The 27,443-nt window shown below is 38.0% G+C and overlaps 1 protein-coding gene across 5 annotated transcripts in view; it reads left to right on the top strand.

Moving 5' to 3' along the window:
- LOC126371079 (transcription factor collier) overlaps positions 1 to 17,202 on the top strand; it is a 69,871-nt gene extending 52,669 nt beyond the window's left edge. The window contains exons 9-16 of one of the 5 annotated variants that reach the window (XM_050016272.1): positions 3,497 to 3,614; positions 5,435 to 5,592; positions 5,881 to 6,007; positions 6,329 to 6,417; positions 7,034 to 7,208; positions 14,224 to 14,361; positions 15,929 to 16,156; positions 16,413 to 16,542. In XM_050016272.1, the coding sequence (XP_049872229.1) occupies positions 3,497 to 3,614; positions 5,435 to 5,592; positions 5,881 to 6,007; positions 6,329 to 6,417; positions 7,034 to 7,208; positions 14,224 to 14,361; positions 15,929 to 16,156; positions 16,413 to 16,414 (1,035 nt within the window). In that variant the 3' untranslated portion in view covers positions 16,415 to 16,542. Of the gene's footprint in view, positions 1 to 3,496; positions 3,648 to 5,434; positions 5,593 to 5,880; positions 6,008 to 6,328; positions 6,418 to 7,033; positions 7,209 to 14,209; positions 14,362 to 15,928; positions 16,157 to 16,412 lie in introns of those variants that run through there. The other 4 variants (XM_050016271.1, XM_050016270.1, XM_050016273.1 and 1 more) reach the window with 4 other exon arrangements.
- The last annotated feature ends 10,241 nt before the right edge of the window (positions 17,203 to 27,443 follow it).

Raw genomic sequence — 27,443 nt, 5'->3', positions numbered from 1 at the left:
AAAAAGAAAAGGTTTGAATTTAATGTGAACGTTCCCAATAATAAAACTACATAATGTAACAAAGTAACACAGTTGTTGTTTTTCTGCACCCTCCCTAGTATAAATATAAAAATAAGTGAAAAATAATTGGTAAACATCGCTGCAAATTCCTGTAAAATGTAATTTAAATATTATTATTGTTATAATAGTAAGAAATACTAACAAACAATAGCATAAATAAAAAAAAATTTTTTTGGCGAATAAGTTAACCATGGCACCCAGAATAAAATAATAGCCCAGCTATCAAATCATCATCTATAATTAAAACCTTACTTAAGTATATTTTGCACGTATTTTGCTGATGCGCTATCCTTCCCCTGCACATTATCTAAGACACAGGAATTAATGTATCAGATCTTGTAATCGTCTCTACCGAGAGTCTGCAGTTTGTTTACCAGACGCAGTGAAAAATTGCCGCGACTCTACACGAGTCTGTCTGAGCCGTCATCGAGATGGTCTAAAATATTGGCTGAAGCGTATATAACTTCCTGTAGCCTACCTCAATACCTGCACAATGATAGTGCAGGTCCTTAGAAAACGCGAAACAATGTACTCCTTCTAATAACTGCTCGACGCACTGATTACACACGCTAAAACTCATGATGAAGTTTAAGGAACTGTGGAAATGGTGGTGTTATATCGAGAGAGTAGCTTACTTTTCGACTTTTGACTTAGTTCTCGACTTATTTTCGTATTTTATTTATGAATTGAACAGCCTCCGTGGTCTAGTGGTTGGAGCGTTATGCTCACGATCTGGAGGTCCGGGTTCGATTCCCGATGGGGACATTGTCGAAATCACTTTGTAAGACTGTCCTTTATTTGGTAAGGACTTTTCAGGCTTGAATCACCTGATTGTCCAAAAAAGTAAGATGATTCGGTGCTTCGGAGGGCACGTTAAGCCATTGGACCCGGCTATTAGCCGTAAAAACACCTCCACCAACCCGCAGTGGAGCAGCGTGGTGGAGTATGCTCCATACCCCCTCCGGTCGATTGAGGGGAGGCTTGTGCCCAGCAGTGGGACGTACATAGGCTGTTTATGTGTATGTGTATATATGAATTAAGTAACAATAAATACGACCGCTTTTATTGATGACGTCACAGGACAGTATTTCCATACGAACTCCGATGTCTCCAAACTTTCAACCCGTCGCGTCGTCGCTTAATTTTTTTCGTCTCTTGTTATTGTGTTTGTACCACACCGTCTGCCGTATCGCCCTTAACTGAAGGAAGGGTTGTGTTCACGACTCCTGAATATTTGAAGCACCTCCAATTTGGGGAGGGATGAAATTAAATTTATTTATACGACTTTATTTATTTACTAGAAACCGAGAATCAAATCAAATCAAATCAAATCAAATATACTTTATTGCACAGAACTAGAATTTCAACAATCAGACATAACACATGAATACAGTACAATTTGGGCGGCCTCCAGAACAGTTTGTTCTCCGCTTATTTTTTTTTTTAAATTGATTAATTAATCAATTTGTTGTATTAAAGAGACCTTCTTTATACATGTAGGTAAGTAATTCGTTATTTTGGTATTTTTGGACAAGTTACTTATACAGGGTGTTAGTGACATCGTATCGGGTGTAGTTTTACACAGTTGTTTATGTAATTCAGTTTACTTAACTGCTTTTTAAATATTATTGTTTAACTATTGACGCGTAAAAACATTTAAAAAGAAAACAGTATGTTCTTCAACCAAAAATACCATTAAACTACAACACTACAAATCAAATGTTTACCCTTTCAATAATAATTCTCACTTACTTCAAACTTTCAAAGTAACATAACAACTAATTAGTACCAGCCCTACACAACTAGCTATAAAGGTGCATTCACACACTCTACTTATGAGTACAAATTTGCTTCCATAGTTGGCTAAGACATATTTGTCTTACGTGTCCTCTTGCCAAGTTCAACCAAATATGAACTTACCGTACTATGCATAATGTCCATTTCTACATGCAATTGAGCGGTGTAAGTGTGTGAGTGTGTAGCTATGTCTATATTTGGGCTTTCTGTGTGTCATTGAATAATTCAGTGGTCGCTCCCTAACGTTTCAAGGGTAAGAATATATGGGTATAATATAACTTGCTACGTTTATAGTGGGTGGAATCGAAATAATGCATTCCCTCATCGATTTGAATAGACAATTCAGATATTCTAGTCTGCCAGCGTTTTGCGGTTGCAAGCATTAAATTGCAACTGCTATTATAGATATAAGACTGGGTCAAAGCATGTTTACTAGCAAGTCTTTACTACAATACCCTAGTACTGTAGTCAAACGACAGTACAATCGTAAAGACAACACTCGCTATAAGTAAAACGGACCAAAAAGACCATGTGTTCATGTCGATATAATTAACAGTATAAATAATATTAGGCATTCATTGTTTTACACATTACTTTGGAGACAAAAATAACTTTAATTAGTAGGTAGAGTTTGAAAAAGTTGATTGACGTAGGTAATAACATCGGAATGTTATGAAACACTTCATCATCAGCCGTACGACGCCCACTGCTGGGCATAGGCCTCCCCCAAGGATCTCCACATGAAACAATTATTAATACTTAATACTGACTTGTGCCGAGTGAGGCCCTTTTATCTCAGAACGTCCACCACCTCATGAACATTTCGACGAACATCCGTTTTGCTTATTTTTTGTAGGTACCTAATTGTTTTGTGAAAATTTTAAATGATGTTTTTGTTTATTTTTGTGTGTGGCGTTGTTTTATAATAAACTATTTTCTTTTCTATTCTAATACATGCCGAATCAATTTATTCCTAACATTGAAAAAAACTTACCCAAAAAAGTACATTGCGTCACAAAAAAATCGATCACCCGCCCGTCCATCAACGGCCACCCACATCACTCTGGCTCCATATACGTTCACAATGCACTTCCTTGCATACCTATTGGAAGACTTTCGTCCATTTTGGTCCCGAGACATTGGCCCCTCCTCCCTAGGGACTCTCCCTTTCGATTCGTTCGATGTGTGCGTCGGAATGCGAACCGGTGTGCATGTGAAATATAAGAGCGGGCAGTAGTAGAACTGACGGTTTTATTTTCGGCGACTGTACTTGGTTGTATAGTCGATGATCTTGAACTTGGGCCCGGGATTGGGTAACGATGCGTTTTGGTACATAATTCAGGAGTTTGGGTTGGTTAAAGTTATTTATTTTGTGTAACAACACAAAGAAATACAATACATGTAGTAATAGACCGATGCTTTATTTCTAGTATGATCACGGATTTTGTAATTTTTCTAGTACAAATCTGACTACTAAAATGTTTTTCTATAAACGGACTAATATACTCAAATCAAAGTGAGCTGACGAAATAAAAACGATACTGTGATTCTAATATTTGAATGTACCATTATTTTATATTACCACTTTTGACGAAGTTTAAAAGGATATGCATTATAAATAATCATATTTATCCTGCAGGTGGTGATATCAACGCAAGTGATGGTGGACGGGCCACTGCTCGCCATATCTGACAACATGTTCGTCCACAACAACAGCAAACACGGCCGGAGGGCGAAGCGCCTCGACCCAACTGAAGGTATTGACGCCGCGCCAGAGCCCGTGCCCACTTGTACGTTTTTGTTTCTTTTTATGTTACTTTTAGTTTTTAAATTATTATTTCAAAAATATTAAAAAGAGCTTGTAACAATAATTTGAGGACAGGACTTTTGGGTTTTCATCTTTTTCGTCATTTATTTCGATCGTCATTGGATTAAAAATATAAGTTGTAGACTTTCAATTCTAATTGGAAACTAACACATTTCCGAAAAACTTCTATAGAAAATTAAAAATCATTTAATCTTCTAAGTAACAATCATTATACAAATAAACGTTCTTATTCTAGATAAATTCTCATTTTGAATCGAATATCTTGTTCGACTGCCAAATTCTTCTATTTAAACAAGCACGCAGTCAATCGACGACGAATGTGCGAAAGTCATAATAATGGCTGTTGGAGACGTCGTTTGTATGCAAGGAATCACTGTAGACATTTCGCAAAGAAGTTCCCGGGTAGGCGAAGCGTTGAGCCGAGCAAGACCGGGTAGGGATAATTTAGTGAGGAATTATGACATGAAAATTTTTCTGGATGTATATTTTTTCAAGCTTGTTTTTTGCCAGATTTCTTTGTCAGAAAAGGATTATGTTTGGGGAGAATACAAGTTATTCTGAATTGATTATCGTCATTAAATATTGAACATTTTTTAAGCATCCTATGTTCCCTAATCGCTTATGTACCTACCAAAAACGTATCGAAAACTTGCATTAAAAAGTATTTGCTTTAAAATTGTAAATGTAGAGTACTTACTACCCGTTTATCTATTTACTTTTATTTACTTACCAGATAAAACAAGAACTTATTAAATTTTTGAGAGTAAAATAACAGAATTTAAACATCTCATCCATACAATTCGAGCATCGAAACTTAGAAGGAGGCTAGACGGCGTGAAACAGACTCGAAGGGATTACACGGTGCCAATGAGAAAATTTGCAGAGTACACTCTAAGAGCATCGTCTCGCGTTGTTCTATTTCATTATTTAGCATTTCGTTTGACCTTTCTTACTGCTCTTGCTATGACGATCCGACTTTAAAAAATGTATTTACAGCGTACACTAGGTAGTTGGCCAAAAATTCTATAATATCCGTGTAACGAATAGAACCATGTAAGACGAATTCATAAAACCTAGACGGAAAACTTTTACCATTGAACATGAAAAATTAATTTATCGTGGGGGAACAAGAAAAATATTAGTCAAATTAAAAATGAACCTCGAGCGTAATCTTCTTTCGTCCCCTTAAATTCACTTTCTCTACCCATCTTTATTACCGCGCCGTTTTGTTCAAGATTTCAGATTCCCCCTGTTGTCTTACGACGCGTGTCCCCCTAACAACCTTCTTGCATTTGCGGTATCACTTCAACAATGTCATAACAACCGTGAACTTCATCCTCATCTTCAACTTTATCCGCAACTATTAAAATTCATTTTCTATCGACCCTAACGATCAAATCTCACCTTACAGTTTCATTACCATCGACCGTGACTTTTACGGTCTGCAATTGTCCTTTTTCTTGGAACAGTAAAAGATAAAAGTTCAAGTAGGACGGAATGAGTTTTAGTGTTGTTGCGTTTACTCAACTTTTCAAGTTGTTGGGGTATGGAATGTTGTCCGTTAGTTTAAGAAACAAGAAACCGTTGTGTGTGAGTTATAATATAATTGAGAGTTTTTACTACATCCATTTATATGATTTCATGTTTTTTTTTTGTTAAAACAGTCACTTGTAAACCAAAAATGAATTGAAATATCTTTTACAGATTAATACTTTGTAAAATTGATTTTCTATTTTTTGTTTTATATAGCGGGCTTGTACCCCCCTCTACCAGTAGCAACACCTTGCATCAAAGCGATATCACCAAGCGAAGGCTGGACGTCTGGCGGATCCACAGTTATCATAGTAGGGGACAACTTCTTCGACGGATTGCAAGTCGTGTTCGGGACTATGTTAGTTTGGAGCGAGGTAAGAATATTTTTGAATTCCTCTTTCATTTTTGTTATTTCCCTTATGTCACCACTTAGTGTGATTTGAACCTGTAGCTATCTTACATTATAAATGACGACATTTTGTATTTTATATACTTTTATTGGTAATTAGAATATTACTGGTTGGAAAATTACTATCCGTAAATAATTAAACTCAACAGAGTTTTTACACACTGTATGTTACCAGCAATATTTATTATGTATCTCTTTAGCTTTTGAACATTTATTTATTTTACAAATATTGAATTGCATATTTCGTTCTCAGTTAATAACATCACACGCAATAAGAGTACAAACGCCACCGAGACACATACCGGGAGTCGTGGAAGTAACGTTGTCCTACAAGAGCAAACAGTTCTGCAAGGGCGCGCCTGGGCGATTTGTTTATGTTTGTGAGTATTCTGCCTTATATTTTTTCGATTGTTATAAGTCCTTTACTACTCTTCTTTTCTCAATATTTTATGTCGTGAAACATTAAAGGATTTTAAATTTCATGATACTCGTATAACGGTTGCTTTTTGGAACAAAATTAGAATTTGTTGATAAAAAAGACCCCATTTCTTTGATTATTTTGCTATCTTGCTAAGATAGGATCACCCCAAAAATAATTAATTCGGCAACAAGGATTCTTTCGCGATCAATCAATTAGGCTTCGATTTGTTAGTGGGTAACGCAACTAATGATTGATATTGTTTTCTTGTTTCGCATAGCAGCGCTCAACGAGCCCACGATAGATTACGGCTTCCAGAGACTTCAGAAACTTATACCGCGACATCCCGGGGATCCGGAGAAATTACCAAAGGTGAGATATGGGCAACTTCACATTTACCACATAAAAGTTTTTTTCATCCACAGAAGAAGTGTTTTATTTTTGTTTTTTATTAAGAATATAATGGAAATATTTATTTGCTTAGATAAGTAAATATGCATTTTATAGGTGTTATTGTGGACTTAAATAGTCATTAAATTCATTAATTGTCTAATTCTATTTCTCTTTTTGTATTTTGTTTTTTCCTGTTTGTGCAATAAAGTATTTGTTATGTTATGTTATGTTTGTTATTGTCAAAAAAGTAATCCATTTGCGTTATCACTGCAGTAACTTTTGAATTATTTCATTTCTGCAGTAATTTTTTAAACATTTCATTTGTCATAATTTACAAAATCTAAAAAACTTACATGAACTATCTTGTCAATTTCTTCACCTCGCCAGCAATTCCCATAGTTTTCATTTTATTGGAGTTGAGTTATAGTAAGTACTTACCTCTGATGGCATCATTACTTGCTTATTTGACTGGATCAGATGTAAACAATTTCTTTTTAATATTAATCAGTACCTGCTGAGACATACTGTATTTTAGCCTTTGTAATATTGAAGAAATAAAGTTTTATCTTATTTATTCTCGCTATTTGCTTCCCAGGAAATAATTCTAAAACGAGCAGCAGACTTGGCTGAGGCATTGTACTCGATGCCTCGGAACAATCAGCTGGGTTTGGGGGCTCCTCGGTCACCGCCTGCGAGTATGCCCTTCAATTCCTACACCGGACAATTAGCCGTCAGTGTGCAAGACACTGCTGCCGGCCAGTGGACTGAAGGTGGGTTTCTTACTTAAGTATGCAGGGTATTAGTGACAGTTCCGAATACGGAGGAAGATGATTTAACTCTGATTTTGAGTTAATATCAAGTGGAATTTTCCATCGCAAAAGTATGTAAATCATAATAAATAATTAAAGAAGAAAAATACAAAATAAATCATAATTTTAAATAGATGTTAGCTCTGAATCATGAATTGAATCTTTTTTTTTGATCCCCTCAGTATTCGGTACGGTGGCAGTAACACCCTGTTTAACCGCATCATACGCGTATACGCGGTGCAATGTATTGTTTTTAAAATCCGCTAGATGTCGCTGTACCGATTACTACATTTTCTGCATCGCGGTGTCAAGATTTACCGGCAATATTATGACCTTCCGTTTCCATTGTTTTTTTTGTACCATCTGTAAGAAATACACACTTCAAGTAAATTGCGGTTGTATTATTTTTGGGATCAGCTTGTTCATTGGTCCTTCGGAGTCGGAAGTATACGGCCCATAGGATTTTTTGACGGCTTGTGTCCACACGGCGGCGCCGACACAGTGACGGTTTGTTGCTGATGGTGTCTTCATCCCTGGCGGGAAGGAGTTGAGGAAGCAAACTACAGGAGGACCATCATCATCATCCGAGGATCACCAGTGCGCTGAAGTGGACATTGGATGCGGTATCAAAGTGACAACTTGTATTAGTGTGAGTGAGTGACATAAAACTGTGAGTACATTTTACCTTTTATAACGTAGTGAATCAATCAAGAAATAACTTAGTGCAATTTATCGTAAAATTTGGAACTTAGAAAAAATTCAGTTAACTTTGCATGGACTTAGAATAATTTACAAAAAAACGACGAGACGGGGAATCCATGCCCGATTTTACATAGACTGTGAACGTTCTTCAAACACTTAGAAAATTTCGATGATAAAATTTGTGGACTTGTAATATTTTTCGATACTGAAAGTTTACTTACTCTGGAACTTGTGTGCTGTGGTGTGAAACAAACGATTCTTATAGAAAACATATTTTTTAAACATAACTAAGATGGAGTCACGTATCTGTGTTCAAAGCGACCTATTTGACAGAATAAAAAAGGCTAGATCAAACTTTAAAAAATCACCGAAAGAGCGACTAATTTCACAGTCGTATCTTAAGACGAGATTAGAGACTTTGAACGAACTATGGAGCCAATTTACTTTAACACACACCCAACTTGTACAAGATTCGGATAGAGAGGAACTAAAGGCTTCCGAGTATATGACGTCTGATGCTTACCAAAACTGTGAGGAGTTATACACGGAGTACAAATATGAGCTGAGGGAAAGAATTGCTGTTCTTGAAGGAAAAGCGGATGGCTGTAAACAAAAACAGTCTGGTCAGAGTGTCACTGCGAAAGAACAGAGTTTGAAGTTGCCCAAAATATCCATACCTTCGTTCTCAGGAAAGTACGCCGAATGGACAAGTTTCAAAGACCTATTTGTATCTTTAGTAGACAATAACAAGGCACTAGAGGACGTACAAAAGTTACACTATTTAAAGAGCCTTCTAACTGGTGAAGCCGAACAACTTTTGCGTCATATACCAATTACAAATGAAAATTATGAACAGTGTTGGAAACAATTAAAAGAGAGATATGACAATAAACGTTACCTGTCTAACTGTATTTTGAAGAAGTTCATGAGTCAGAAAAACATTACAATAGAGTCTGCAGCCGCACTAAGGGAACTATTGGACAACACAAACGAATGTCTTCATGCGTTAAATAATCTAGGCATAGATGTAAGCACATGGGATGTAATCGTAATTTATATTCTTTGTTTAAAGTTGGATAATGAATCTAGGAAGCAATGGGAATTAAAAATCAATGAGTCTACTAATGACTTACCCACACTTAAGACATTCAAAACTTTTTTGAATGTAAGATCTCGCGCCCTAGAATTCATGGATCCAAAGATGTCAAGAAACACTGTACCTCAAAAACAAAATGTTACTCAAATGAATCCAAAAGTTCATCATGTCACCACTACATTAACTTGTATTTATTGTACTGAAAACCATCGTCTGTTCAATTGTAAAAAGTTTGCGAAAGACGATACTGATGTTCGACGTAATTTCGTGCAATCCAACAATCTATGTTTCAATTGTTTAACTCTTGGTCACTCTGCTTTTTCATGCCGTCAATCCACTAGGTGTCGTATATGCAAAAAGAAACATCACTCACTGCTGCACCCCAAAAACGAAGTTCACTCAACTGATTCTTCTGCGTCAGCTGAGAACGGTGTTGTAGTAGCAACATCGTCAGTGTCAGACACACCGCAAGAAGCTACAAACCAAGTCACAACTTGTTTTGCGACTACAAGCGAGCAAGTATTACTCGCTACAGCATTAGTTAATGCTAAAGACAAAACGAATGGTTTTGTTACTCTGAGATGCTTGGTCGATCAGGGATCTCAAGCATCACTCATCACGGAATCTGCCGTACAACTTCTCGGGCTAAAGAAAGTACAACACAAAAGTTGTATCATGGGATTGGGAAGTGAACAGGATCACTCTATTGCCTCCAAAGCGAGGGTTTCTCTTCAGATCCAGTCACTTCACGATAACTTTAGTTGTAGCATTCAAGCATTTGTGCTGCCCAAGCTCACCTCAGTTCTCCCTGAAAAAAGGGTCGTGATTGAGTTATGGTCCGAGTTTGCAGATATTACTTTGGCAGATCCGTCGTTTGGGAATCCAAATAAAATTGATTTGCTCCTCGGAGCAGACGTATACGGCCAGATTTTAATGGAAGGCATAATCAAGGGTCCACCCGGTGCACCAGTTGCCCAAAATACCAAACTGGGTTGGATTCTATCTGGACCTATACAAACATCCAAGTCGTCAGCCAGTACCATTAGGTGCAATCACGTTCACTACAGCAATGACAACGATTTCCTGAAGAAGTTTTGGGAGTTGGAGTCAGATCCAGTAGTTGCTGATGCTAAACCTGCATTCAGTGAAGAAGAAGAAAGATGTGAACAGATATTCACAGCAACTACCAAAAGAGACAGAGCTGGACGCTATATTGTTAGTTTACCATTCAAAACCGAAGATCCTCGTTGTAAAGATGGCGATACAAAGGCTATAGCCCAAAAAAGATTTCATCAGCTTGAGAAGAGACTCGCTAACGACAGTAATCTGAAACAACAGTACACGAATGTTATAAACGAATACCTCGAATTGGGACACATGGAGATCATACCCGAAAATCAGCGTAATAAACCAGAAGTTGTTTACTTACCTCACCATCCTGTAGTTCGGGAGGACAAAGATACCACCAAACTCCGTGTTGTCTTCGATGCTTCGTCGCGTGGGTCCAATGGCGTGTCGTTGAACGACGACTTATTGGTTGGTCCAACTCTTCAAAATGATCTACGTCATATCATCATGCGTTGGCGTGATTATCCTATCTGCTTAGTAGCAGATATTGTCAAGATGTATCGACAGATACTTGTAGATCACAAAGACGTCGACTTCCAACGTCTGCTGTGGCGTAAAAATCCCCATGAAGAAATGCAACATCTGAGATTATTGCGGGTTACCTTCGGTACAGCTTCGGCGCCATACTTGGCAGTTCGAAGTCTACATCAACTGGCATATGACGATGGTAAAGATTATCCGCTGGCTACTGAAAGAGTTCTAAAGGAATTCTACATGGATGATCTAATGACGGGTTGCAAATCTGTAGAAGAAGGAAGACAAATTTATACAGAACTGACAGAATTACTGAAGGGAGGAGGATTAGAACTTCAAAAATGGAGTAGTAATAATGAGGAATTATTAAAAGAAATAAACATGGAAGATCAAACAATCAAAGGGAAACTAAAACTAGATACGGTGATGAAAATACTGGGACTTACCTGGAACCGACGAACCGACGAGTTTGAGTACGCAGTGCAGCTTCCACCCCTGAAGACACCTGTAACTAAAAGAAGAGTGTTATCGGATATATCACGGTTGTTTGATCCTCTTGGATGGTTAGCGCCAGTAATAATCTCAGCCAAGATTTTCATACAGAAATTGTGGCTATCGGGAATTGAGTGGGATGATGAGCTTCCACCTCAATTACTGAAGGACTGGTTAACTTACCGAAATAACTTGAATCAACTTACCACCTTTAGACTTCCACGATGGATCCATACTAGCGACGATGATGTTGTTCGCGAACTGCACGGATTTAGCGACGCATCTAATGATGCCTATGCTGCGGTTGTCTTTTTACGAGTTGTAGATAATTATGGCCACGTACATGTCACACTGATCACTTCGAAAACCAAAGTGGCCCCAATTAAGCAAATATCGATTCCAAGATTGGAATTGTGTGGAGCAGTCCTGTTAACGCGATTGCTAATTGAAGTTGCCAAGGTAATGGGATTGGATAAATCACAAGCTCGCGCTTGGACGGACTCGTCTGTAGTTCTTGCCTGGCTGAACAGTCGACCCAACAGATGGAAGACTTATGTTGCAAACCGTGTGTCTGAAATTGTAACATCATTAGATCCTGGACAGTGGTCACATGTATCGACGAAAGATAATCCTGCAGATTGCGCGTCCCGTGGGTCAAAAGATCTTGAAGGTGAAACACTATGGAGAGAAGGTCCATCCTGGCTGAAAGAAAAGGAAATCAAGTATAAAAAGGGAGTTGTGAAAGAAACACAATTGGAAGCAAAGGAAAGTAAGGTTTGTTTAGTAAATACTTACACCAGTGAAGATAAAAATTCACTTGAAGAGCTCGTAGAAAGGTGCTCATCATTTAGAAAACTCATCCGTGTTGTGGCTCTCTGCAAAAGATTTGGAAAATTAATTAGAAAAGAAAAAGTTAGTCCTTGGGTAGAAAGTTTAGAAATTCAAGAAAGTTTAAAGATATGTATAAAGATAAATCAAGATAAATACTTCCACGAAGAGCTGCAAAACCTGAAAGAAAAAAGAAACATTAGTAAAAAAAGTATACTTACCTCGTTGAATCCTTTCGTTGACGAAGACGGAATCTTGAGAGTCGGCGGCAGGCTGATGCATGCTCAAATCAGTGAAGAGATGAAGCATCCCGTAGTTATCCCGAAGAAATCTCATTTCACTGATTTGCTTGTCGCTAATGCTCATGAAAGGACTTTGCATGGCGGTCCCCAGTTGATGCTTAACTATTTACGTACCAAGTTTTGGATAGTTGGAGCGAAACAGTTGGTCAAAACTTATGTTAAGAAATGCATCCACTGTATTCGTTATTCTGCTCGCGTTAAGCATCAGCTCATGGGACAACTGCCATCATCAAGGGTTACTGTTTGTCGACCTTTCTTCAAGAGTGGGGTTGACTATGCAGGACCCATCCAGATTAGAACTTCCAAAGGACGAGGTAACCGCTCTTATAAAGGATATATATGCCTCTTCATATGTATGACCACGCGTGCCATTCACCTGGAGCTTGTAAGCGACCTAACAGTGCAAGGCTTCATGGCCGCCTTTAGACGTTTTGTTGCTCGTCGTGGTCACTGTGCAGAGCTATGGAGCGACAATGGCACAAACTTTGTGGGTTCTGCACGCGAATTAAAATCGCTGTTCAATGAGGAGAAGTCGAGTTTGGCCACGGAGATTGCCTCAATACTTGCCAACAACAACACCAACTGGCATTTCATTCCGCCCCGCGCTCCAAACTTTGGAGGATTATGGGAGGCCGGCGTGAAATCCACCAAATATCACCTCAAGCGTGTAATCGGCAATTCCACCTTGACCTTCGAAGAACTGACAACCATTTTGTCTCAAATTGAGGCTTGCCTTAACTCGAGACCGATATCAAAAATTAGTGAAACGCCAGGTGATCCGGCTCCACTCACACCAGGCCATTTTCTAGTTGGAGAACCTCTGGTGTTGGCGCCAGATGTTAGCTATCAGGACTCTAATATTAGTAGTCTCCGAAGGTGGCAACTTACCCAGAGAATGACACAGGACTTTTGGCGACGCTGGTCGCGTGAATACTTAACCCAATTTCACCATCGCTACAAATGGAATCATAAAAGCCCTGATGAACCACAAATAGGAGATGTAGTGTTAGTCATGGAAGATGATTTGCCGCCTTCTAAGTGGTTGTACGGAATAATAATTGAGAAACATGCTGGATTGGACGGAATTACGCGAGTAGTTTCTCTGAGAAGCAAGGGGCACCTTTTTAAACGACCCGTTTCAAAACTGTGCTTTTTGCCTGTCACTTGATAGTTAAGTTTTTATTTTTTATCTTTATCTAGTTACCTAAGTGTTGGATGCAACTAAATGTTTTAACATTGTTTTATATTATTGGAATTGTTTTATGTTTGTTTTTAGAATTAGTGAAAAATTCACTATTTTTCGTTCTGTTTCATTTAGTAATAACATTGTCCACATTGTTAGTAAAGTCTATATTGTTCTTTATATTATTTATGAAGGTCATTATCTTTCTCACCAAGTAATTAGTGACTCTTGTTGTGTTTTCATGTTTTAAAGTTTTATCATGGTGGGCGGAATTAAGGAAAATTTATGATTTGTCCTTGGTGGGCGGAATGTTTAACCGCATCATACGCGTATACGCGGTGCAATGTATTGTTTTTAAAATCCGCTAGATGTCGCTGTACCGATTACTACATTTTCTGCATCGCGGTGTCAAGATTTACCGGCAATATTATGACCTTCCGTTTCCATTGTTTTTTTTGTACCATCTGTAAGAAATACACACTTCAAGTAAATTGCGGTTGTATTATTTTTGGGATCAGCTTGTTCACACCCTATATTTTGTTGCCTGAACTATTATTGATAGACTGCGCGAAGGTGAATGTATGTGCAAGTAGTGATTACTGAGATGACGGCTGGCTCTCATTGTTGTGTCGAGAATTTATTACTGAATTGCGAACTTCCCACCTGAAATACATATCGATTAAAAACCCACCATCGAAATTCTGTAGCTATCCGTAGCGTATCAAGAAAGTCCTAACGTAATTTCGTGTTGACCCAGGCTTTTTCTTTTAGAAGACTACGCGCGCAGTGGCGGGTCGGTATCACCTCGGTATTGTTCGGCTGCGTCTACGCCGCATGCTGCCCCCGCGTCATACCCCCACCCTCAGCACTATCCAGCGCCACCTACCTCGCTCTTCAATACTACCTCACGTAAGTTATATTACTTTTCTTAGTTACCTTTTCAGCCATACTTAGTATGCTGTTAGTACTTTGTAGCCAGATATCACTGTCGCTTTGTTCTTGTTTTGAATCATCAAATTCTTTACGTATTTACTTATCTTCCATTTCTTTTTTAAAACTCTTGAATCTGGAGGTCAAAGAGGTAGGTGCTAGCACTTTACAGTATTTGTGTAAACAGTGTTCGTCCGCGTTTACTTTACCCCTTAAAATGTCTTTACTTGTAGGTTGAATCATATTTTCGTTAGAGTTTTCGTGTTGAATTGTAAGGATAATATATTTTTTAACTTTGCGCCTTTTTTAATTAATTTTATAATTGTTAGATATTATAATTCCTAATAAAATATGATAATTTACCAAAGTCACTGTAGTCCTGTGTGTCACCGGCTTGCTTCTCAAATGGAAAGCGACGGTTCGATTCCCAGCACCAATTGGAGTTGCAGTAATCAGTTATGAATTTATCTTTAGTTATTTTCACTAACACAGTTGTGTTTACCAATATAGACAATTTAGACAAGATAATTTAGATAAGGCCTAACTATCACGTTGGTCTAACAGAAAGTTCGATGAAGCGCGGACACTTAGTTCATTTTGCGATGGATGCACCTCTTGCTAAAGTCGTGAGCTAGATGTTCTTTTATATGTCATTTACTGGTTCAATGATTTCTTTACATAGCACACACCGTATTGCCGTATTTTTGTATTCGTACTAATCCCATTTCGTTCTACAACAATACTTACTCACGTGAGTAAAAGACTTGTACATCTGTGAATCTACATAATACTGTAGTAGAGACTATCGTGGCGCCCTACTTTCGTTCTTCTCACTCACTACTCTCAGGCTTTTTCCACCCTACATATCATTATGAATGCTCTACTATTGTATATAGGTAAATGTGTATATATGATGTTTTACTATAAACTCCATAAAAAAAGTACTCACATACAAAATGTGGCCTAATTTCTTTATGTTACTCTAGGTTACTTTACATAAGTTGCTCTTGATTTCTTACAAAATTATTGGCCAATGTAGACGATGCTAACAGCAAACCATGTTTCATTCTTTCATTATTTTTTCTCTTTGACACGATGACCTTAAATACCATACATCTACAGAGCTAATTATATTTTTAATACATAGAGTGAAACAGAAATATGAAACAGACATATTTAAAGTTTAACAAAATTAATTTAAAACCTTGTAAGTTTGATGACTGAAGTATTTTTTGTTTGCAAACCTATCCATCGGATGGAGCAGTAATTTGAATGACTTCTGGGTCTGTATATAACACTCATCTTTTTATTTAGCTTTTTCAAAACCTGTTCAGTAATCAAACTTGTATGTCTTCGTTGTTAAATTTTATTTTATATCTTGTCTCGTTTATAAAAATGAGCAATGATTTCTTTTAATTTTCACTAGTTAAGATATCTCGCTCTCATTTTTAAGTCCCCGCAAAATCCCAACGAGATTCATCTACATTCCAACGCTTTGCACTGTTTGCTTTCGCCTTTTGTGTTAACCTTGTGTTTTGTCGTCCAGTGTCCCTCGGCCCGTACCACCCAGCCAACATGAATGGACACTTATCTGACCACTATAACGTGTATAACGCGAAAGATAGCGGACATTATGAAAGAAATTCTAAAACGTCCGACTGTCCTGTAAACACTCATTCGAAAGAAATGAAAGAGGATAAAGGGAAGAGGAGCGCTTTTGCTGTAGTGAGGCAGAGTCCGCAACACCAGCAAAACTGGCAGCTCGCAGTTCAATGTTAGTAGTTCTTTCGTCTGTTTTACGTTTTTAATGTTGGGTTGCGTGTGTGACGTCATTTTAAACTGCTTGATTAGTGCTTATAACTTGCTTATTCTTCAACTTTACTTAACATACAATTTACAGTTTGTGTAAGAAAGTCTGCGATAGCGTGGCTTACTGGAACTACAAACTTTATTTCCCAGACAGAAACGTATGTGTATTAATAATAAGCGTCTATTCTATATTTTTTTACCAGTTTTTTCTTTGGTCACAGGAATGGGCGGGCTCGTATCATCTCCATTCAGCGTCAACCCCTTCTCGTTGCCAACGTGTAGCGCACAACAATATGCCCAGACCGCGCCTCTAGCTTCCAAGTAGCGTATGGACAACACATTCTAAAGGCTAAATTCAGTGAGGTTGTATGAAGCACCAAAGATTTCTCAAAGCTTTTGTTTTTATATATCTTTAAAATGTTTAGATGTGAGTAACATGAATGTGGTGACGGCGTGCTTAGAACATTTGTAAATAACATTGTAAGGTTAATGTACAGCATAGAAAAAGTATTTAATGGTTCGGTTGCTAGATTGGAATAGTTTCGTAGATTTTATATAAATTGATGCCCATTATCAAAACGCTCAACTTGGGCATAAAGTATCATGTAAAAATGTGGTTCTTTGAAATGTTTCCTTTATAATTTCACGTCAGTGTGTCAATCTTGTTTTTGTAAAATCTGTGATATATTTATTGTAAGTACAATTGTAAATTTTAATCAATGTGTAAGTTTTTCGACACTTAACTTTGGCTAGTGTAAAATTTGTCTCTGCTTAGGTTTGTAAAGACATCGAATGTAAATTTAAACGGAATATCAATCATATCTCGAATCGAAACAATGCATATCCTTTTAAGAGTGGAGGTTCAGAATATCTATGAATACAACGAAAAAATCTTACAAAGATGTATACGAAAAAATAAAAATAAATGTTCTCCCCCGAACACTTTCCCGGATTTCAACACAGAAGCGAATTGTGTGTTTTGAAGATTTCCTCCCCGAATATAAAATGTGTAGTTACTTATATATTGTTTAACAGAATCGTATATCGAATAAGACTTGTACATTGTAATCGTTCATGAAACAAAACTATCACGAAATAATACGAGATTAAAAACTTAATGTAATATACAATTTTGATGACTTTCATTTCTTATCTGCTCTATTTATTCCAATAAGGACTTCTTTAAAGATGCGAGTGCTTTTTAACTTTTCGGACTCAACGTATTTCTCTATACAAGCCTTGAAATTTAGAAATATAGTTTTAGAACACCAGCATAAACATACTGGCTAACTATCCATCATACTCATATCTTGTCAAACAAAAACATGGTTCTAAACCATTGTGATTTCACACATGGTACCATCGTACCGTCGCACCCCACTTGAAATATTATACTAACAATTTTAGTCCTCTTCTAAGGGTAATAATATTTTCTATTGTGCCCTGAGTAGATAATGCATGGGTTTATCGTTGCTTCTAATTGTACAGCGAAAGAATGGGGATCGTGTTACTTGTTTAGCATAAGAATAAAGACTAGTCTTTGTAAATATAAATTAATTATGATTTAATATAAATTTACGAGGGGCAGTCTGAATTAAATAGCCAGTTAAGTAATCTAATATATTTGTGTCCAAATGTTTTTCAATCCCTAATTTCAAATAGACAAAATAGTTCCTTCCGGAATGTTTGTAGTAAAATGTCTTAATTTCATCCTAAAACGTTGAAAATCTTCTCTTCTATCGAGTGGGTTGATGAGGTTGGTAATACACCTTCCTTCCTTCTTGGTTGGTTTGGATGATTGTGAGGTGGATTACCATCCTCATCAACCCTAGTGTCAGGGTTACTTAGTGTCAGGGTTACTATTGAGCCGCCAAAGGCCCCTGTCATGACTCATGTGACGACTACGTAATTACATCAGTAAGTAGTAACCGGGACCAACGGCTTAACGTGGCTTCCTAAGCACGGACCGTCTTACTTTCGGACAACCCAGTGATCAGCCTGTAATGTCCTAACCAAACTAGGGATCACAAAGTGATTTTTGTGATATGTCCCCACCGGGATTCGAACCCGGGACCTCCGGATTGTGAGCCCAACGTTTAACCACTGGACCGAGGAGGCCGTTCAAACGTTGAACGTAGAACGTTGAAAATAAGAAGCAATTTCATTAAACAAGAGAAAAATTCGAAATTGTAAGTCAATCTCTCATAAGACTGCGTACACATGTCCCACTTAGCAATCAGATTACGATACAATAAGCAAATGGGCGTTTTGTCGGCCTCGTTTGTCGTCGTGTGTCGTGCACGTGCTTTGCGTCTTGCGCACGCGTCGCCCCGGATGTCATATAGATTCAGTTAGGACAAAGAATTAGTAATTTTCTTTATACCAATATGTTGTAATGTTCAATGTCAGGTGCGTTGAGTGAAGATCTGAAGTTCAGCTTTAATGGAAGCTATTTCTTAACTATCTAAATGTAATGATAATAGTTTCTTGTTCTACAAGAGAGGAAAGTTGTCTTTTTTGCGCAAGCGCGGAGTTTAAATTACGAACTAACGAAGTAGTGTAGAACCGAATATATCTAATTGAGGATAGCGAGTAATTTATAATACTAAAGATTACTATTTTTTTTCACTATTTTTACGCGGCAATCCTTTACATGCTGGCGAAGTGAAAATATAATCTTTAATAATTTTTAACTTATCAACTCTTTTTAATCAGTGGGTTCAGTTATTATAAAAAATCTAAGATTTTTGTAAAATCACACCCAGTTACACCCAGTTATACTTACTCTATTCGCGACTAATCTACTTATCCAGATCTGTTATAATTCGATCATTGTTAAAACAGCAGATATCGCGTTTCAAAAGGGGCGTGAGCTGCAATGTCATTTTTATTCGTCCGGTTGTATCGTCCCCGGCAAACAAGTTAAGTGTACAAATCGCACTGGCGCGTCAATCTGTCGCGTGGCTGCCACGCGGCGCGTGTCCTTCACGTGGCGGTGCTACGCATTACTAAATTAGCGTCGGTGGGCACCTAGCCTTAAATCGTATTAGATAAGTACGTATAGGCGGGTCGTATTACTGACACAAATTTTTGTGGATCTTTTTTGATAAATATAGTCTTGTAATGAACTTCGAAGTTTTTTGGATGTTTGTAATCTTTTTGATAACTAATAATATTATGAATCGATTTATAAAAAAAAAAATAAGAACACGAACTCTTAAAGGGCTATAGAAGGACAATAAACAAAACTCCACAAGTGTCCGTCAAAACGAGATCCGAACATCAAACACAGAATTAACTATACTCGCGAAAATAAAACAAAACGTAAAACGCGTAAGAAAGTCCTTCGACGGGAGGTAGTGGTGTGAGGTGGGGGGCGGTCGACAATAGGTGTACAGATAACTTTCCTTCCATAGTAGAGTCAATACCGACCCTAGGGAGTTTTACCCTCGGGGCTCGGTCGCTTGGGAAAACTAGACCCAACAATATAGAAAAGGACGGATTTATCTGCTCCTTGCAAACTAGAAAGGTGCATCCGAGTGTACCTATGTATTAATAATATATAGAGGAAAAATGCCGAGGACGTGCAGGGAGTGATATGTTGCCACTGTTAGCGAGAGAGGGATGGATGACATCAATTTGTCGTGTCGTGATGGGGTTTTATTTTGTTTTCTTCCTTTGCCATTTTTTTTCGGCGACTATTTTGGTTTTCGATTCTGTTTCAAAGGGTTACTTCACTCGGAGGTTTTAAAAGTTAAATATAAGTATGATTTGTTTGTGGAAAATATCTTAAATGTAAGTAAGTAGGTGCCTTGCTGGGAAAAAGTGTTTTATTAACTTAAAAATTGTTAATGTAGTTATAAAAAAACGTAAATTCTAATTTATTTATTTAATATGTGGGAGATCAACAGCTCTTAACAACTATAGTAAAAATATCATACTTAAAAACTAAGCCAATAACAGGTTTCCACCTATATAATGGACATTCCAGTTGGTAAGTACATGCAAGATTATTTCTGCGTTCATAAATATGCTGTAAAGCGACGCAGAGGCGTATGTTCCATAACCCTTCTAGCAAAGGAAGCAAAGCTTGTCTCGAACACGTTAAACGTATTACAGAGTATGTCATTAATTATTCCATTCCTACGATAAGGTTACCAGCCTTAAAAATTCCCTCTCAAAGTTCAAGTTCAGTTGTCGACAGTAAAACGGTTACGGCGCGATATCGCCGTGGCATCGAGGCGTGTCAACGAGCCGCCTTAAACGAAATTGAGTGAAAGTCGAGTTAAAGTATTAAAAGTTTTCAGCTAGCGATCTCTGAACCGACGACGCGGAGACGACGAGAGATGTGAGAGGCGTCGACTTGACTTTATCGATGGAAATTGTGAAATGAAAATAATAATATTGATCGTTCGGAATGTTTTCATGTTAATGTAAAAGACTTGATATTCTTTTGATGGTGCATTGTTTTATCAACTGCTGAGATATGGAACCTATCCGAAATACATGAGTAAGTGAATAACAGAACCCTAAAACTGGAAAAGTATAGATACTACGGTTTTATTCATAATAATTTTGGTCTGTTGCAAAATTAAGAATCGATTTCAACATTTTCATTTCATTATCGCATCACTAACACTGCAGAAAAGATTAGCCGACTTAACTTCCAAATCCCAGCAGTTTTCTGATGTCAGGGTTATTGTTTAGCCACCAAAGGCCCCTGACATGGCTCATGTAACGACTACATACTTAAGTAAATCAGTAAGTAGTAACCGGGACCAACGGCTTAACGTGCCTTCCGAAGCACGGATCATCTTACTTTCGGACAACCAGGTGATCAGCTTGTAATATCCTAACCAAACTAGGGATTACAAAGTGATTTTAGTAATATGTGCTCACCAGGATTCGAACCCGGAGTCGAAATAATTATCGATATCGATAAACGATTTTCTTAACAACATGATTTGGCAGCCCTACTTCCTTAACACGGTGTAAGTTAATAATGTAATAGAATTACGACAGAAAACTGTTGAACTCTGTTCTAGCAGGCGTAGCTTAATTGTAGCACTTTGTTTTGTGCTTCTCACTGTCTGATGTACACGATAGGATATGTGGAGGAGTCATGGAGGAACTGTGACCCCTACGGTTACAATGAAAATACTGTTCTTCTTCTTCTATCGTGTGGGTTGTAAGGTTCAATTACCAACCTCATCAACCCTGGTGTCAGGGTTACTATTGAGCCGCCAAAGGCCCCTGACATGGCTCATGTAACGACTACTCACATCAGTTAGTAGTAACCGGGACCAAAGGCTTAACGTGTCTTCCGAAGCACGGATCATCTTACAATACTTAAAATACTTAATTATAATAATATCTTTATTTTCTGAAACGTTGTAGTGTGTTAGTGACATCGTAATGAATACTGAGGAGGATGATTCAGACCATGATTCTGAGTTTTCCGCCGATAAAAAAATTCACGTGGAAAATTCCACTTGATATTAACTCAGAATCATGATCTGAATCATCCCCTCAGTATTCGTTGCGATGTCACTAACACCCTGTATGTAAAAGTGAAAGGTCACAGACTCACTGACTGACTGACACACTCAGTCAGCATAGGACCCCTATGCAACTTAGGTGCTCACTGAGATCCTTTTAGAACTTAGGTGCTCACTGAGATTCATCCCCTAAGGGATGAAAAGGCATACAAAATGTTTTGACATCCTTGTAAGTCTCGCATATTACTTCAACCTTTGCTAAGGTACGCGGGATCCAAGCATAGCACCCGCCTTTAATGCGTAGCTGGTCGTTTCTTAGTGACACATGGTCACGGATACGGAGCTAGTCCTTCATTACCCGTATACCTATGGATCACTGGACTGTCAACGTGTTAATGGTAGGGTTTCGCGCCAACAAAATCGTGGCTAACAGATAGTATGTAATATTGTAATAGTAGTATAGGCACTTGACATAGAAAGACAGAGAGAGACTCGAAGCCTTCGAAATGTGCAGTTGAAGGAGGTTGGAAAGAAGAAGTTGGACAGAAAGAGTTACTAATGAAGAAGTTTTCAAGATTTGGTTTGGGACTGTAAGTTGTATATTAGGTCCCAAATTAATAATAATCTTTATTGTATATTATCAAAAACGAAAGTTCATAAAAGTAGTAGGTATATTATATTGATCTATGGTTTTACTTAAATACCTACGGTAAGTAGGTACTTCCTACCTATTCGCAAATATATTTTGTCAGTTTTGAACTAAGCTCCACTCAGCAATAGTTTTGTAACTAATTTCCAAACAAAAACAAACTATTTGAAAATGCAGAGACGTGAATAAAACTCTATTGTAGAGTGAAACATTTCTAGAACTGACGTCTCGTTGGCTGCTAACTAGCAAACAAAAGTTAGTCGAAAAATCATACGAGTTTATTTGCAGTTGGAGAAAAATTTACAATTCTGACGTGTATGGTATTCAAAGGATTATTTTGGTGTAGGTTTATGACTACTTTTGATGAATGATGAATATGTATTTTTAGTTTTAAAGCTTTATATTACTGTATCTACTTACTTCGGTACGAAAACGTACCCGTAACGTACGGTGGGTTTGCGTAAGAAATTAATAAACTAAGACTTGCGGCAGCGTGAAACTTCTGATAGGTGCCTACAATGGAGAATGTGTGATTGGGTGACCACAAGAGGTCCAAATGTCCACCTCCAACGAGACCTTTGTACCGAAATAGACCATGAAAACGTGATTTTTCATTTAGCCATAGGTTTTTACTGACAGCAGCTATATATTTGTTCCATACAACTTTAGTCAATTTCCTTCAACCTAACGTGTCGCCTTTGTATAAGAGCCTTTTTGAAAAATCACATACAAACAAACTAAGATGATAGTTTAATTCGAGGTAAAAACTGAGACTATACATTTTTACTTAAATTGAAGCTACCGTGTCTGTTGCGTTGCGAGGTTTTGTTGAAGAAACTCACATATCAATAACAAGCTTCTCTATAAGGTAGGGACGATACAATGGCGAAAGTATACCTCTACCTGTTCAACTATCCTAATTTTACTTTAAGTTATACCTGTCATTTTCTTATACGCCGAAAAGGGAATTAACGAATGATTGACAACTGTTAATTTTAAAATGAATGAGTGAATGAATTATCTCGTTGATATGCAACCCGATTGACGTGTACTGTCAACTTAATTCTGTTGAGGTATTGGCAAAATAAAATTTTGAAGTCTTTTAAAATCCTGAGTAAAATTGACGTTTGTTTTATACATTTTATGCCTGTCAATTACCCGTCTCTTCCTTTTCGATGGATAAGAAAATGGCAGGTATCACTTACAATAAATTTTGTTGGTGGTGTGTATTGGAATCAGCGCCATTGTGGATAAAATAAGTGTACATAGTGTACCTATTAAGTTACAGATTAGAAACGTTGAAGAAATCTGCCGGGTCTGCATGACAACCGCGTCGCGCGCGGCGCGAATTATATTGAGCGCTTCGACGTTTGACATCCATCTACGTAGATAGCATACGTATCATTTATTGGTCCAAGCGCTCGATATAATTCGCGCCGCGCGCGGTGCGGTTGTCATGCAGACCCGGCTGGTTTCTTAAACACCAATTTTTATCTACTCTAAAATTTACGATACGCTAATTTTAGAAATAATAAGAACAAACAAATTAACATTTTTATGAGTTTTATAAAAGCTTGAGAGTATTCAGTCTTTCTTTTTGCAAAGGCCATATATTACACGTATAATTATATTATATATAGCTGGAGACCCACTGACTGACTGACTGACTGACTGACTGACTCACTGACATAATTGTTCTCCCAGAAGGAGCGTCGGGGGGTCAAAATGATGTATGGGGGGTGTGATCGGGACCTCCCGGTGAGTATGGGAAAAATCCCAAATCTTGGAAAACTGCTCCTCATCAGGGAGACGCTCTACAGTCTGGCGCGACTTTTATACCTGGATCATTTTTTTTTTCGCAAAACCTATTTAAATCTTGGTCAAATTCTATTGTGGGTGAAAAAAAATCAAAATGGCGGAAAAACAAGATGGCCGCCATACAAAATTTAGTTTTTCCGGAAAATGTCTCAAGGGTAAAAATTGTGTATGGGAGTGTAATCGGAGTGTCTTGTTGAGTATGGAGACACTTCTCTTTCTTCAAATCTGCTCCGCATCAGGGAGACACCCTACGGCCTGGCAAAACTATCGCACCTGGAACGATTATTTTTTCACAGAACCTATTTAAATCTTAATCAAATTCTATCGTGAGTGAAAAAAAATCAAAATGGCGGAAAAACAAGATGGCCGCCATACAAATTTTTAGTTTTTCCTTAAAATGGCTCGGGGATAAAAATTATGTATGAGGGTTTTGATCGGAACGTCATGTAGAGTACGGGTATACTTCCAGGTTTTCGAAAACTGCTCCGCATCAGGGAGACACCCTAAGGCCTGGCAAAACTATCGCACCTGGAACAATATTTTTTTTCACGAAACCTATTTAAATCTTGGTCAAATTCTACTGTGGGTGAAAAAAAATCAAAATGGCGGAAAAACAAGATGGCCGCCATACAAATTTTTAGTTTTTCCTGAAATTGCCTCTGGGATAAAAATTATGTATAAGGGTTTTGATCGGAACGTCATGTAGAGTACGGGTATACTTCCAGGTTTTCGAAAATTGCTCCGCATCAGGGATACACCCTACGGCCTGGCGAAATTATCGCATCTGGAACTTTTTTGTTTTCAAGAAACCTATTTAAATCTTAGTCAAATTTAATCGCCAGTGAAAAAAAAACAAAATGGCCGAAAAACAAGATGGCCGCCATACAAAATTTTGTTTTTCCAGAAAATGTGTCAGAGCTAAAATTGATGTATAGGGGTGTGATCGGAACGTCATCTTGGAAAACTGCTCCGCATCAGGGAGACACCCTACGGCCTGGCAAAACTATTGCACCTAGAACTTTTTTGATTTCACGAGACCTATTTTAGTCTTGGTCAAATTCTATCGCGGTAAAAAAATGGCGGGAAAACAAGACACGCGAGCAGCTTGCTGCGAGCGAACCACGCGACATCTAGTTATTATAATATATATAGCTACAAACCCATGTACCTATTGACTGACTGACTGACTCACTGACAGGGTTGTTCTCCCAGAAGGAGTGTCGGGGGGTAAAAATGGTGTATGGGGGATGTGATCAAAATTTTCCGGTGAGTATGGGAAAACTTCCAGATCTTGGAAAACTGCTCCGCATCAGGGAGACACCCTACGGCCTGGCGAAACTATCGCACCTGGAATGATTCTTTTTTCGCAAAACCTATTTAAATCTTGGTCAAATCCAATCGCCGGTGAAAAAAGAACAAAATGGCGGAAAAACAAGATGGCCGCCATACAAAATTTTGTTTTTTCAGAAAATGTCTCGGGGGCAAAAACAATGTATGGGGGCGTAATCGGAAGGTCATGTTGAGTATGGATATACTTCTCGATCTTGGAAAGCTGCTCCGCATCAGGGCGGCACCCTACGGCCTGGCAAAACTATCGTACCTAAACCATTTTTTCTTTCACAAAATCTATTTAAATCTTGGTCAAATTCTATCGCCGATATAAAAAAATCAAAATGGCTGAAAAACAAGATGGCCGCCATACAAAATTTTGTTTTTTCAGAAAAATGTCTTAGAGGTAAAAACAATGTATGGAGATGTGATCAAAACCTCAAGTTGAGTATGGAAATACTTTTCGATCTTTGAAAACTGCTCCGCATCAGGGAGACACCTTACGGCCTGGCGAAACTATCGCACCTGGAACTTTTTGGTTTTCACGAGACATATTTAAACCTTGGTCAAATTCAATCGCCGGTGAAAAAAAATCAACATGGCGGAAAAACAAGATGGCCGCCATACAAATTTTTCGTTTTTCCTGAAAATGCCTCGGGGGTAAAAATGATGTATAGGGATGTGATCGGATCGTCATGTTGAGTATTTCAATACTGCTCGATCTTGAAAAACTGCTTCGCATCAGGGAGACACCCTACGGCCTGGCAAAACTATCGTACCTAAACCATTTTTTCTTTCACAAAATCTATTTAAATCTTGGTCAAATTCTATCGCCGATATAAAAAAATCAAAATGGCTGAAAAACAAGATGGCCGCCATACAAAATTTTGTTTTTTCAGAAAAATGTCTTAGAGGTAAAAACAATGTATGGAGATGTGATCAAAACCTCAAGTTGAGTATGGAAATACTTCTCGATCTTTGAAAACTGCTCCGCATCAGGGAGACACCTTACGGCCTGGCGAAACTATCGCACCTGGAACTTTTTGGTTTTCACGAGACATATTTAAACCTTGGTCAAATTCAATCGCCGGTGAAAAAAAATCAACATGGCGGAAAAACAAGATGGCCGCCATACAAATTTTTCGTTTTTCCTGAAAATGCCTCGGGGGTAAAAATGATGTATAGGGATGTGATCGGATCGTCATGTTGAGTATTTCAATACTGCTCGATCTTGAAAAACTGCTTCGCATCAGGGAGACACCCTACGGCCTGGCAAAACTATAAAACCTGGAGCAATATTTTTTTCACGAAACCTATTTAAATCTTGGTCAAATCCAATCGCCAGTGAAATATATATACTTCTCTATTTTCGAAAACTGCTCCGCATCAGGGAGACAACCTACGGCCTGGCAAAACTATCGCTCTCGGAACGTTTTTTTTTTCCACTTTACCTACCTACCTAAATCTTGGTCAAATTTAATCGCCGGTGAAAAAAAAACAAAATGGCGGAAAATTAAGATGGCCGCCATACAAATTTTTCGTTTTTCCTGAAAATGCCTCTGTGGTAAAAATGATGTATAAGGGTGTGATCGGATCGTCATGTTGAGTATTTCAATACTGCTCGATCTTGAAAAACTGCTCCGCATCAGGGACACACCCTACGGCCTGGCAAAACTATAAAACCAGGAGCAATTTTTATTTCGCATAACATATTTAAATCTTGATCAAATTCAATCGCTGGTGACAAAAATCAAATTGGCGGAAAAACAAGATGGCCGCCATATGAAATTTCCCTTATATAGAAAATTCCTCGGGGCTAAAAATGATGTATGGGAGGTGTGATCGGAACGTCTGTAGAGTACGGAAATACTTCCCGGTCTTCGAAAACTGCTCCTCATCACGGAGACACACTACGCCCCGGCAAAACTATCGCATCTGAAACTTCTTTTTTCACGGGA

Source organism: Pectinophora gossypiella, chromosome 12, assembly GCF_024362695.1.
Source record: "Pectinophora gossypiella chromosome 12, ilPecGoss1.1, whole genome shotgun sequence".
Lineage (NCBI taxonomy): Eukaryota > Metazoa > Arthropoda > Insecta > Lepidoptera > Gelechiidae > Pectinophora > Pectinophora gossypiella.
Note: the sequence above shows the minus strand (reverse complement) of the source record. Positions and strands in the feature narration are given on the sequence as shown.